The sequence below is a fragment of the Nematolebias whitei genome, chromosome 18, assembly GCF_014905685.2.
Source record: "Nematolebias whitei isolate Nwh7 chromosome 18, NemWhi1, whole genome shotgun sequence".
NCBI lineage: Eukaryota > Metazoa > Chordata > Actinopteri > Cyprinodontiformes > Rivulidae > Nematolebias > Nematolebias whitei.
In genome coordinates this window covers 37569918-37583811 of record NC_056515.1, presented here as the reverse complement: position 1 = coordinate 37583811, position 13894 = coordinate 37569918, and the positions used below count along the sequence as shown (strand labels likewise).

General features: G+C 41.0%; 1 protein-coding gene across 1 annotated transcript; it reads left to right on the top strand.

Moving 5' to 3' along the window:
* Nucleotides 1-1454: 1454 nt before the first annotated feature.
* On the top strand, nt 1455-13064 carry bnip3lb (BCL2 interacting protein 3 like b). Its single transcript, XM_037691729.1, has 6 exons — nt 1455-1709; nt 5498-5699; nt 6574-6652; nt 6804-6907; nt 8624-8773; nt 11682-13064. The coding sequence occupies exons 1-6, from the start codon at nt 1658-1660 to the stop codon at nt 11728-11730; spliced, it is 636 nt and encodes a 211-aa protein (XP_037547657.1). The 5' UTR covers nt 1455-1657; the 3' UTR covers nt 11731-13064.
* The last annotated feature ends 830 nt before the right edge of the window (nt 13065-13894 follow it).

Here is a 13894-nt window from a genome sequence, read left to right as displayed (position 1 = left end):
CTTTGCAGGTGTTTGCAGTTAATTATCTGATTAGAGTGTGACATCAGGTGTCTTCAATATTGAACCTTTTCACAATATTCTAATTTTCTTAGATACTGAATTTGGAATTTTCATTAGTTGTCGGTTATAATCATCAACGTTAAAATAATTAAACATTTGAAATATATCAGTCTGTGTGTAATGAATGAATAAAATATACAAGTTTAACTTTTTGAATGGAATTATTGAAATAAAAAAAACTTTTTCATGATATTCTAATTTTATGACCAGCACCTGTATTTAAGATGTTACTGCTTCTAGTAATGTAAAACTACAATTTTACTGACAGGAAAAGGAAAAATAAAGGAACTATTTTGCATCGTTGTGATATTTATTTATTGGTGTTAAACTGTGTTAAACATTATCATTACTTGCACTTGATTTTAAAGGATTTCAGATTAAAGGCTTTGAACGATTAATGTTTTAATGTCTGCATGGTGGGTGTTTAATTACTGGAAACTGCAGCTATGACTAGTATGAACACGCATGTCCCCACTCTTGAGCTTTGAGGTCACATGACTTTGTTTATTCTGTCACTGAAGTCTGATATACAGCTGTTCTGTGTAATGTTATTTTATTTACATCGTTTAGCAAGAGCGCTGTCCTTGTATGGGAAGACGACGTATCATATAATATTTAAACAGTATTTTATATCTGGCTTTTAACAGTTAAGTTATTCCTATTCAGAAAATGACATAATTTACTTTCTTGTCTAGAAGGAGCATTGTTCATTTGAAACTGAAGTTGTCCAAGTTTAATTTTCAAGATATACAGTTGATTCCATTCATTCCATGTACGCCACCTCGCACAGTGACTCTTGCGACCTGGAAGGGAAGATGCAGGTAAAGTTAATGGAGGTATGGATATTTTTTAATTGTTACTTTCATAATCACAAAAATCCAGTCTAAATATTTAGATTTTTTTTTCAGCAACTTCAAATGCCAGTAGTTGCAGTAAATCTGTTTACAGAGTTTTCCGGTTATATTTTAATATTTTTGTCTTGTGCTACTTTTAGGTCATCTGTCATTTATTTTAGCCTTTTTCTGCCATTTTGCTGTTTTAAACTACGATTGATTTTTAGCTAACATTTTGCAGTTATTTAGTGTTCTGCTTCTTTTAGCTGTAGAAAAGTTTCAATGAAACAATTTAGAACTTTAGAAAATCCAACAATGTTCAGACTGGTCATCTGGACGTTTTCTCTTTTTCCTGACCTAACGTGAAATTTGGTATTATATTTAAAAAAAAAAACATTTTTCTATGTGGATATATGTTTATAATCTCAGTAATTGAGACCTTGAAATGTAATTTTTAATGCACAAACATTTGATTTCAATTTCAGTTTATTATATTGTACATCGGCTTGCTATACACTCGTCTAACGCTGTTGTTACGTCATAACCTAGCCCCGCCTCTAAGCCGCTGCTTCTAGGCCAGCAGCTAACCTGTGAAAACAAACGGCTTCGGCTGTGCTTCAGGTTAGCTGTTTTCTGAAGCACAGGACTCGATACCACTCGCTCGGTGGTAGTTAAAATCACGCCTGAATGTTTAGAGATATAAGTTCGCGTTTCGCTTCAACTTGATCCCTGAATGTAACCCAACCTCCTCACCAGAAACGATAATGTCCGACGCTGCTAACGCTACAGACAACAACGGAGACTCGGGACTTAACGGTAGGCTAACTCGTTACTCTATTAAAGCCCGCCATTATGCGTTTTAATTTGTATGTTTTTGAGTATGCGTGTTTTTAGAAAAAATGTGTTTATTGGAAGACTTAATCATAAGGGTTTACATATTTGCACAAAAAAAATGTTTTTCTTAGCGAAGCTTTACCGAAGGGGCGGGTCTAGAACGACATGTTCCGGGGTTTATTGACACTAGTTGGACCAATGGCCGTTTAGTAAGCTTGATTGACAGGCAAGCTATCCAATCAGTGATTCATGTAGAGTTTGGAGGTGGGCTGAAAGCTTGTCAACAAGCACAGTTGGAAGATGTCCAATTTGGAGAAGTCGGCGTAGATAATATTAGATTATTTCGCTATAATAACCTGTTACAGTCCATAAAATGTGGATTAACTTCTAAAAAGGTTTACAAAAATGTGTGTTTATTTCACTGCTGCACGGATTTGGACAGTCCTGGTGCAGGTTTTACAACAACATGGGTGAAGTGACTGATAACTATTTATGGTCACAACAAGACACAAGGTTTGCTTTTAATAAGATGTGGGGGACTCAGCAACAAAAGTTACATCAAGTTGAACTAATCCAAAGTAAAACTCTAAGCAGGAAATACACTTTACTATTTATCCTGTGAAAATGTCCTCCTTTTTGTAAATAAATTCTATCGTTTATATAATTTCTTTACTGTCATTTCTGTGACTCTTTTAAATCACTGGATTTATTTAAATAAAACTATCAGAAAATAATAATTGGATGTACATCTGCAACATGAACTTTTGAAAGTAGTTCAGTTAAACATGGCTGCCACATTAAGTGACCTTAGCCAACACAAAATTGGCTATAAAGTCATTTTTGACAGATGCTGGTAAAAGCTAAGATTGATCCCCAGCACGTGTTCTGGACACGAACACGTGTAAGATCTTGGTTTGACGTCTTAATATTTGGAGTCAACTATGTCTGTTAGCAAAATAGCGCATAAACCACTCAGAACATTTCACTTCAGGAAACAAGATGGTCGCCACAGCTAAGCGACTGTAGCCAACACAAAAATGGCTCTAATTAATTAGATTTGCAACTGTTTGGCTAAAGTTTGTCATGGTAGTAGCTGAGAGTCATCCCAACACACGCACATACAGATTTATATAATTCTGTGGTTCGGTCCAGTCTCTGCCTCGGTGTTGATGCAGGATAGAGGCGACGTCTAACAGCTGACCTCGTCACTTTGGCCAGAATGTTTGGAAGCGTTGTTGCCACGGTAACGTGGGGTGAAGACAATGGCCTGTATAATCCACACGAGTGCTGAGCTGATGTGCGTTCAGGGGGTGGGGGGCGGAGGGGGTCAACATTACTGGACTGTTCATGTGAACGTTTTTGTATTTTTACGAGGTCATTTCTGCTGAAGGGGTCTTCCTTCCTCCTCTGTTTATTTGAGTTAGGAGAGAGGGGAGGGAGTGTTTTCATGCAGCGTGATGACGGGCGGTGAAGATTAACACCCCCCGCCACCACTCCACTCCCTGACAGTTCATGCTGGAGCTCACGTACAAAGCGGGGCAGAGTTATATTTCCCAGCTGAGGTTTCCAAACGGACGAGCACGCAGCAATAAATAGACGTCGTCCTCGTCCCGCTGCGGCTCTGACCGACGTGTTGCCTCCGTCCGGCTCAGAGTCAGGAAACAACTGTTGACATCTTTGTCATCTCACTCCACTTCGGCTTGAATAGTTTGTGTGGCGCCTTCGGAAGGAGAATAAAAACAGAATCCAGCTTTAGTTTATTTTATTGATTGATTGATTTATCAAGGGCAGTGGACATTATTGAACATTAGATAAATGTGAAGGTACCCAAGTTTTTTTTTTTACCTATTGTTTTTTGACAGTTCCCCTAGAAAGAAAAATCCAAAGAATCCAAACAATAAACCATTTGGGGTTCCAGACAGTTTATCTTCCTATGTTTTCTAAAGCTATAAATCTGAGTTTAACATAAAAATCACCTTAAGGTCACGTTACGTCATCTTTTGGACGTGTAGGAGAGAAATGAAAAGAAGCTCCATCACTATTTTATACGAGAACATTTGCCATTTTTTACTGAATTGCGTTGATATTGTGACCAAGGGGAGTGGCGGTGCAGAGGTTAGAGAAGGTGGGCCTGTGATTGGAAGATCGCAGGTTCAGCTCCCGGTACTGACGACATCAAAATGTGGGTGGGATACGTGAAGCACCCTCACCTGCCCCCACTCTGGGACCTTGAGCAAGACCCTTAACCCCCACCATCTGTTCTCTGGGCCCCCTAGATGCAGCTCTGTGCTCCACACAGAGGCTGTGGCAGCTGTGGTTGTGTCAGGAGGAACATCTGGTGCAAAAATAATTGCCAAGTGCGACTTCGTTCTCTGTGGTGACCCCTAACGCAGGGAGCAGCCGAAAGAGGGAGAAAAAATTATATTGTGACTAAACAGGTCTAAACAAACACCATTAAAGTAAAAATAATCAACTTTTTATGACGTTTTATTTGATGATGTGATTTTGTGTGAGCTACCTGAACTCGAGCCTTCTAGCAAATATTCAGGAAAAAAGACATCTAAAGTCCCAAAATGTGATTTTACAACTGTTTAACATAAATTTATTGTAGATGTTTGTGCTTAGAAATTTAAAGAAAACCCAGAAAAAAAAAAAAAATTAAGTTTAAAGTTTCTGCGTTCGCTGTCGATGGCGTTAAAATGTAAAGTAAAGTGTTATATGTTGTCATCACTGTATGTTCCCATACAATGACACAATGAGTTCTGTGCATTTAACCCATCACACCTGAGGTACACGCAGGTGGAGCAGTGGGCGCCCAGGGAGCAGTTGGGGATTAGGTGTCTTGCTCAGGGACACCACGACATGTGAGCAGGGTGGGGAGTTGAGCCTGCGGCTTTCTGGTCCCAGGTTAGCTGCCCTACCTCTACACTATCTGTCTTGTCGAAGCTTCAAATTTCACGGTTAAAACCTGTGCCTTCGTCTAAAAAGTTGTTTCTCTGCAAAAAGAAGCTGAGAACTTGTTTACTGATTTAATTTTTTTTTTTTATTGAAAGCTTTAAATGCTAAAGAGCTCAAACCACACCGAGCGTCCATCATAACCAAAAACAGGAAGGAGAGACAGCCCATGTCACGTCAAGGGGCCTCCCTTCCATTTTTCTTAGAGACACGCTGCTCCCTCCCTCACTATCCATCCTTTGGTTCAAACAGTTTTATACTGCCATCCAGTGGTCAAAAAATGTACTACACACAAAATTAACCATAACTTCTTCTTAAATTTTAACAATAATTACTAATTGTTGTCAAATTTCAAACAATATAATCGTTTATCGCAATAATTTCAGAGACGATTAATCGCCCAGCAACATTTGTTATCGCGACGGGCCTAGCTACTCGTCTCCGTTAACTTCTTAACCCACAGCTGTGATGCGTAATTCACAACTAGCCCATGTAGGTACAATGTGGGCAACGAAACAACGTACACGGCCAAGAATGCAGTTTTACAAGAAACGAGGGAGGAAGAAATGAAGCGCTTTTCCAAGATCGGTGCTCGGAACAGAACCGCACGGCCCGCTGGTCGCTCTGCTCGGGGTTCGGTGAGGCTGCGACGTCAAGATCTGAACCGCCCAGCGAGGAACTATGTTTGAGCAGTCGGTCCAACACCCTGCTGACGACGTTATGATTTATTGTAATCGGGAGGTGATGTCACAGTTAAGTAGTGATGTCACAGTTAAGTAGGAACATTTAAAAATTTGAATGTATTTTCCCCACAGGGTCCTGGGTGGAGCTGGAGATGAACAGAGCTCATGAAGCCCAGCCGCCCTCGCTGCCCCTCCCTCAGGTGGAGGAAGAGGAGGCCATCGTGGGGGGGCTGGAGCACGTCCCGTCCTCATCCTCGATCCACAACGGAGACATGGAGAAGATCCTGCTGGACGCGCAGCACGAGTCGAGCCGCAGCAACTCGTCCTGCGACAGGTGGTGACTCTAAATATCATCCAGACCGTCCGGCTGCTAAACAAACGACGGTCGCAGCTCAGGACAGGAAGTCTAAAAACACAGATCAGTTTATTGTCGCTGCCACGTCACGCGCTTGTGCATCCTTCAAGGCTGCGCTGAAGCAGACCTCATCGGTGAGTCACCTCCGGGGTGTTTCGATACGATGATGTCAACAAGCTGTCCACATGGGACGTTTCCAGCTGCTTCTCAGGAGGAGTCAGAGGCTCCAACTTTACTGGACAAAAACAAACCGGTCAACTTGAGTGATTCTTGTGGGCGGGGCCGGACGATAAGTTGAGCTTCACAAGACGGTGGTTAGCGACAGCTTACCCTTTGACCTTTTTGTCCAAAAATATTTCTTGTTTATGAACCGGAGCTTATCGTCTCTGGCCTGGAGGAGCTGGAGTGTCTCTGGGGTGAGGGGGGTCAGGGTTTCCCTCCTGGACCCGTTGCTTCTGTGACCCGGCCGGGTAAAAGCGTTAGAAAGTGGATGGATGGACTGGAAGCCCGACTCAGGCAGCCGTTTTGTCGTTGGCATGGCCAGATGTTTCCACGAACCTCTGGTCAAAGTTTTCCTAACAGTAAGGGTCAAACCTGTTGGAGCTGCTGGGAAGTTTGGGTTGTTTTGTGTTTGCTGAAAACATTTCCAGAAACTTTAAAAAAAAATTTTTAGAAACCAGCAAATAAAAAGATTGTTGTGGAAAGACTGTGCTTCCGTGAGGACGTTCGTGTTTGAGATGTTTTTATTTTTTTAACGTGTTGAGTTGTGATGCGACACCTTTGCACGTTATTTAAATATTAGTCATTATTTGTGCTAATTTTCACATTTGGTTTGTCCTCTTTAAACACGCAGCCCCCCTCGGCCCCACTCCCCCCAGGACGCCGGACAGATCATGTTTGACGTGGACACGACCAGCAGGAGAGACAGTCAGGTAAGAGCCTGCGAGCTACGTCTGTGTTCTTCATCTGTCTGTTGCCGTGGCAACCTGGACGACGGCCGCTTCCTGTAGTTTCTAAGAAAATGGTGCCGCGCCGAGAGTGAAGCTGACCTTCACAGAAAAGCTGTTTGTTTTTTATTTTTAGTCTGAAGAGGACATCTTGGACAAAGACAGGGACATGGACATCCTGATGAAGGACGCAGATTGGGTTGCTGACTGGTCCAGTCGACCGGAAAACATTCCCCCCAAGTAAGTGTCAACGTGGTGAGAACGAACGCCTGTTTTTGTGCGTGTTGCGCAGCGGAGCGTCACGTTTCTGCAGAAAGAGTCGTCTGCCATCGAACTTTAACGCTGACTGACAGTTAAACGTTTAGTGACGTGTAAAAGAAGCTTCGACAGGATTTATTTTTCATTATAAACACGTCGTCGTCTGTAAACATTTAAATCCTCCATCAAATCCTAAAAAGCTCGACGTGTGTCTGCTTGGAGTTCAGTTTCTTTTAAGAGACTTTAAACTAGACCTGTCACGATAACAAATTTTGCTGGGCGATGAATCGTCTCAGAAATTATTGCGATAAACGATAATATTGTTAGAAATTTGACAATAATTAGTAGGGGTGTAACGGTACACTAAAATCACATTTCGGTTCATTTTCGGTACAAAAAAAGACAAAATAACGACTTACAAAACATTTATTTTGAAAATATGCCAAGTAAACAATACGTTTGTATAAAAATAAATAAGCGACCCATTTGGACAATATTTTAAATAAACTGCACTCTTTACAATAAATAAACTATACTAACAATAATAAAAATCTTAATAAATACAATAACAGTCGGAACCAGAACAATAAGCAGCAACAGTTTACAATCTGACTAAAGTTTTTGGCCAAAAAGACCAACTTGTCCGCTTGTCGTTTCAAGCGCGTTAACAAGTTCGACGTGTCGCTGCTGCAGGTCCAATCTCCGTGAAACGACGTCGACTCAGTTTGGATTTGTTCACTCGTCTTTTAACAAGAAAGACGTAAAGTTCCCAACAGGAGACCGCAACGAGAAGCTAACGCTGCGCGTGCTGCAATAATATAGCGCCGTGCTGAAACACTCGGGAACTTTAGTTCCGCGGCGCATAACTTCTCGTTAACAAAATTTAATGAGTGAAAAAAATAACCGAAACGGTACGCAGGTGGACCGAACCGAACGTGCCGTACCGAAACGGTTCAGTGCACCCACATGTGCCGTTACACCACTAATAATTAGTAATTATTGTCAAAGAAAGTTGGTTAATTTTTGTGTGTAGTCCCTTTTTATTTGACCACTGGATGGCAGTATATGACTGTTTGAACCGATGGATGGATAGTGAGGGAGCGAGCAGCGTGTCTCTTTAAGAAAAGTTCCTGTTTTTCGGTTCTCAAAATGGCGGACGCTCGGTGTGGTTTGAGCTCTTTAGCATTTTTCACACGAAGCTTTTAATAAAAAAAATCAGTAAACAAATTCTCAGTTTCTTTTTGCAGCGAAAAACAACGTTTTAGACGAAGGCACGAGTTTCAACTGTGAATTTTTGGAGCTTTGACAAGACGGAGGTTTTTTCCCCGAGGTTAGCCTGTTAGCTTAGCTTCTCAGCGTAGCTGCTTTTAACGATACAAAAACGTGATTTTGGATCGTTAAAACGGATTTTAAAGAGAAAGGGAGGGGTCAGTGAAGAACACCGGAGTTGAGCTTTTTATCATCGAGTGTCTTCAGTAGAAAGAGAAACACAAAGAAACAATAAAGCTGATAAATGAAAATGAGGTTGATAATTTTAATTTATCATGCGATTAATTGATTTATTGTTTAGTGCGACAGTCCTACTTTAAACTTTAAAAAAGATTATTTAAAGAGGAGTGGGTTGAGCTAATCTAAAATATCTTGTATAGATAATATATTTTTCATATTAAAGAAACGATTTGTGGGATATGTTTGCAGGGAGTTCCACTTCCGTCACCCTCGGCGCTCGGTGACGCTCAGCATGAGGAAGACGGGGGCCATGAAGAAAGGAGGCCTCTTCTCTGCAGAGTTCCTCAAAGTCTTCATCCCCTCGCTGCTGCTGTCGCACATCCTCGCTCTGGGGCTCGGGTAAGAACCAAAGAGCTGAGCTCGCCTTTCTGCTTATAAAATACATTTTGTTAGTTCTTCTTTTTATTTTTTTTTAAAGCGATGTTTAAATAAGTTCCCAGCATTGAGCTGTCATCCTGAAATAAACCAATAATTAACTGTTGAAATGTTTTCTCATTTCTCGTTTTGGCACAACAAGATTATGATTTAAAAAAAATCTATTCTACCTTAAAGAAACATTGCATATTAATGGTCTTAATTAATAAAAAATAAAACCTCTATTTACTTTCCTTGGTGAGGTATCTGCTCTGATGCAGCTGATTCCAGCTTTAAAACCCAAGCAGCTGCTGTTTGTTCAGCTTTCAGTGTCTGTCGGTTATTTCTGAATAGTTTGTAAACCGTTGTTTGTGACTGAAGACCAAGTCTGTCATTGTAAATCCACCGAAGCCTCGGAGCCTGAACTCATCTTCACTGACGCTCTTTGCTTCCTCCTACCCACCAAATTTTACTCTTTACATCAGACACCAACTTGTGTACATGAAGATATGCAAAAATAACGATTAAAAAACAGGCACAACGGTGTATTTTCATAGCATTTGGTTAAAACAAGCTCACCCATCTACAGCTTTAGAGTAAATTTAGCTTTTTTTTTCGTCTTCTGGAGGTTTCAATGTAACATGAAGAGGCACATGCTGAAAAAGTCAATTCACAAACATCATAAAAGCCGATCGGTAAAAGTTCTCTATCTAAGGAAGCAGCAGATTGTGTTGAATCTTTATTTTGTTATCGTCTCCCATCCTGAGCAAAGACGAAGCAGTGAAAAGGGAAAAACTGTCAACAGGATGAAACCTCCAGCGGAGCCAGGCTCAGGACGAGCAGCCGTCTGCTTCGACCGGGAAACAAACAAAAAATCTGTTTTTCAAACTTTCCGATCATCTTTTAGTGTTTTTGCAACATAACCTGATTTTTTTTTTCCGATCACTTGTTGCAACTGTTGGAACCTCTTGATGTTCGCCTCGCTGCCAGCAGGGGGCGCTGTCGCACAGCTGCAGACTCACATCAGCTGTTCGTTTGATCCGAGCAGCTGCTGCACACCTGCTGCCTCAGGCTGAGCTCCGACACTCCCAGGAGGGCCGTGTTGGTGATGACACGTGCACGGTAATCTGTGCTGCTCAATCAGATCACGTTGAACACGTCGACGTGTAAACGAGTCATTAACAGGCTGTAATTAATGTTCCTGCTGGACACGCAGAGACGTACAACCAGATGTTCTAATAGAACTCGCCTTTATCGTTGGGTGAGTTGTCATGTCTCGTTTTATCGTTTCCTTTTTTATATCTTATAATTACAACACAGTTAAATGTAGGGGAAATAAACATTTCTCCAAATCCTGATGCATGCTCACTAATCCAGGTAGAAAAATCTACAAGAGTTAAGTCGGGTCCTCTGGATGGATTCTTCTTGTTGAGACGTTTCGTCTTTTATCCAAAAGACTTCTTCAGTCTGAGGAGCTTATAAGCAGCACCTTCTCTTAGTGGATCAACTGGTTTGTTGGTGACATCCAGAACTAGCTGTTCACATGATGAAGGACCATCAACCTAACGACCGATCGTTAGTGCCCTGATGGACACTTGCACATTTTTGAGCCTTCTGTGAATATCGAGCGGCCGTCATGGCACTAACGATCGATCGTTAGGTTGATGGCTTCATTATGATGTGAACAGGAGTTATTTATAAGACTGAGTTTGTTGCAGCTCCTCAAACCGACAAGTCTTTTGGACGAAACGTTTCAACAAGAAGAATCAGTCCAGAGGACGTGACTCAACGTTTTTAAACATTTCTCCAGTTTCTTGAAATCTTTTGATGAAACTGTAGAAGGTGGAAGTTTCAAACAAACGTGAACAAGGAAGTTATTTTCGATTTGTTTCACTATTTTCAGACACGATTTTTCACAGACTGATGAACCTCTGCCTGTCTTTACTTCTGAGAGCTTCAGCCTCTCTTGTACCAACTACCGTATTTTTCGGCCTATAATTCAGTTTTTTATATAATTTGCATGTCCTGCGACTTCTACGCCAAATCGACGTATTTATATATTTTTTCCATATTTATAAACCAATTTTTGGCTGAGATGTGTTCATTCATTCTGACTGAAAATATTGAACACCACCATTTTCAGCCACTAGATGGCACTCTAGTTGTATGGCATGCTGTTGTGCCATGTAATAGGTAAAAGTGGCTATTAATGACACAATCGGCTTGCCTTAAATGCCACCATCATTCTACTTGGAGCAACCGTCAAATCTGCTTCATTTCTCTGCGCCGCCCCGGAGAAATGCAGCTGATTTGATCATTGAAGTGCATTTATTAAGTAAAAGTTCAACTGAAACACACCTTTACTATAATTTTGAGCAAACAAATAATTGTTTTTATATATTAATCTTGTTAAATTATTGTTAAGGTCCTCCTGTGCACACTCCCGCGGCCACCATTTGGCAGGCAATCGATTGTTTGTCACACCGGCGCACGTTTCTGTGTTGTCAGCGGTGACGCGTAATAGATGCAACGTATTTATGGATTTTTCCACTTTATTAGACATATTTGGTCTGATACGACTTATAGGCTGGTGTGACATGTACGGTGGAAAATGCAGTACCTTTGCAGCTTTTTGTCCCCCACCCCCACCCCCCCCCGTGCACTTTTTTTTTTAGATCTGTTGCTGCCATAAAATTTAAAATGACCTTTTTCCTCCTAAACTTGTAAAACTTCTTCGCTTAAACTTAAACTGTGTTTCGCTGTGAATAAAATAAGAGTTTGAGGTTTTTATTTACACGATGTCCCAACAGTTTCAGAGTTGGGGAGGGGTGTGTGTGTGGGGGGGTTGTACTTTCTTCTTACATGGACGCAGCGTTCTTTCCTTCCCTCTCAGAGTCTACATCGGGAAGAGGCTGACCACGCCGCCCGCCAGCTCCTTCTGAAGCAGAAGTAAAGTGCCTGAGGAGTCGATGTTGGAAGTTTTGCTGAACGCTTGTTTCTCATCCGACTGTCCCGCCTGCTCCCCCCCCCCGCCCCAACCCTGAGATTTGACATGTTCTCAGTAGACCCCTTCTTTGTCCTCCCCTTAATCACCTGTGTTCTGTTTGTAGAGGCCCCTTCTTCAGTGATTTGAGCTCTTTTTGAATGAACACGGTCACGTTTTCCCAGTATGTGGGTTTATAATGGGGGGGGGGGGGGGTCTGATAACAGGGCAGGACCGTTTTAAAGCTGACCACAGATTGTGCCACCTGCACGAGTAGCCCCAGCACTTAAACCCTGACCAAATTCAAAGTCGGCTACGCAGACTGAAAACACGATCATGCCTTTTACTGAAAGTGGCCATTTTGTTTAGGTCATTTAGTTGTTTATTTATTTAACATAGGTGTTTTTTTGTTTTTTTTTAACTACAACAGGAGCAGCCAACACAAACCGCAAGCTAATTCTACAGCCGACCTTTTGTTTCTTATAGTTTTTAAGATGGCAGCAGGAAACGGTGCATGTGTTCAAGCAGGGCTTCAGTCTGGACACGTCCAGGATCCTGCAGCCTGTCCCAAGTCCTCTAGTCTTTAAAATGATGGTTCAGGTCTTTTGAAGTGGGGTTCTGTGGAAACAGTATGAATAAGTAATATCTTATCTGTCGTAGATAACTTTTTAAAACAACCTCAGAACTGCAGTTCAAGCAAATACTGATTTTTATGAATTTTTTTGCTGCCAAAAAAAACTTTTCAGTGTAAAAGTTGAAATAAAACGGAGTGGTAAACATAAAAAGTATCTCTTGAGCTAATTTCTTTGTTTAAAAAACAAAATAATTGAAGAAAAGTTCCTCAGTGAATGAATAAACAGCACTATTGTAAAAACACAGTAAACGTCAGTACATTTACAAATCCTAGTGGCTCAAAAATGGACAAAAAAGTAAACGTTTATGTCTTAAAGTATGGCAACAGTGGTTAAACGTTTATAAAATAATTTGTGCATGAACTGATATGAACGCTTGAATTGTTTTTAGTTGGCAAAAATTGATTTTGGTCCGTCAGCTCGTCAGTCCGGTCAAACTTTAACTATTTCTCCAAACTGAGGTCTCTGCTATCTACAACAGGTAAGATATTGACTGCTTGCAACCTCTCCATAAAACCACACTTCAAAATATCTGAAATGCCCTTTTAGCTCTTGTAGTGAGTGTCTGCCTCTTGACCAATCCAATGTTGCTCAGCTCAGTATTACGTGAAAGTAATTTTTTAGGGTACCTTGAACGATTTTTATCTTAAAAAAAAAAAAAGTATTTAGTAAAGAAACAAAAGTAGTTTACTTTTCTATAAATAGATTCTTAGAAGGTCTGACGTTCAGAGTTACTATTTTTAAAGAAGAGACCTCCAGTGAAACCAGTGCTGCGCTCCCAACGCCTCACTAAGTTAGTTAAATCTGCTCGAGGTACTCGAAGAAGCTGCAGAAGAAGAGAGTCCAGCGTTGAAGCAACGAGAAGCACAAAACGATGCGATGTGACGCAGCCGAGGAGTTCATAGATGCTCGGCTGCAGCGTCGGTTTTTAAAACTATAATAAGTTTTGGCTTCAGCGATTCTGAAGCTGGATCTTGGTCCGTTTGTGAGAACAGGAACTGGATCGTAATAATGGCACTCTAGAAGCTTATTTGTCTTTTTTTTTTTCTGCATGAAATCAAAGAATCGACGCAGCACAAACTGGTTCTGTTAGGAAATAAAAGATTTGTGAGGATCTTGTGAGCAGTGAGATGGAAACTTTTGCACAGCCTGGGTTTGTCTGCAGCAGCCATTCAGGAGTAAAAGTCAACATTTTCAGTTTTTTTATTTATTTTACTGTTTACCTTCCTGCTCAGCATCATGCTGACAGGTTTATGGGCATGAAATGGTGAAATGAGTGTGATTAAAGGCAAAGTAGCTGCTTTTTACGTTGAACTTTTCTGTGTTTTACACTAAATACGTCTCATCAGAAAACACGTGTCAAATTTCACAAAAGAGAGGATGAAAAACCTGCTTTTAAAGATTAGCAGTGCAATTTTTTATTTTTTGTTTGTTTGTTTAAAACGTCTGACACTTTTATTTTGTTGTGACCCTGAGTTTCTGCTTGTTTTT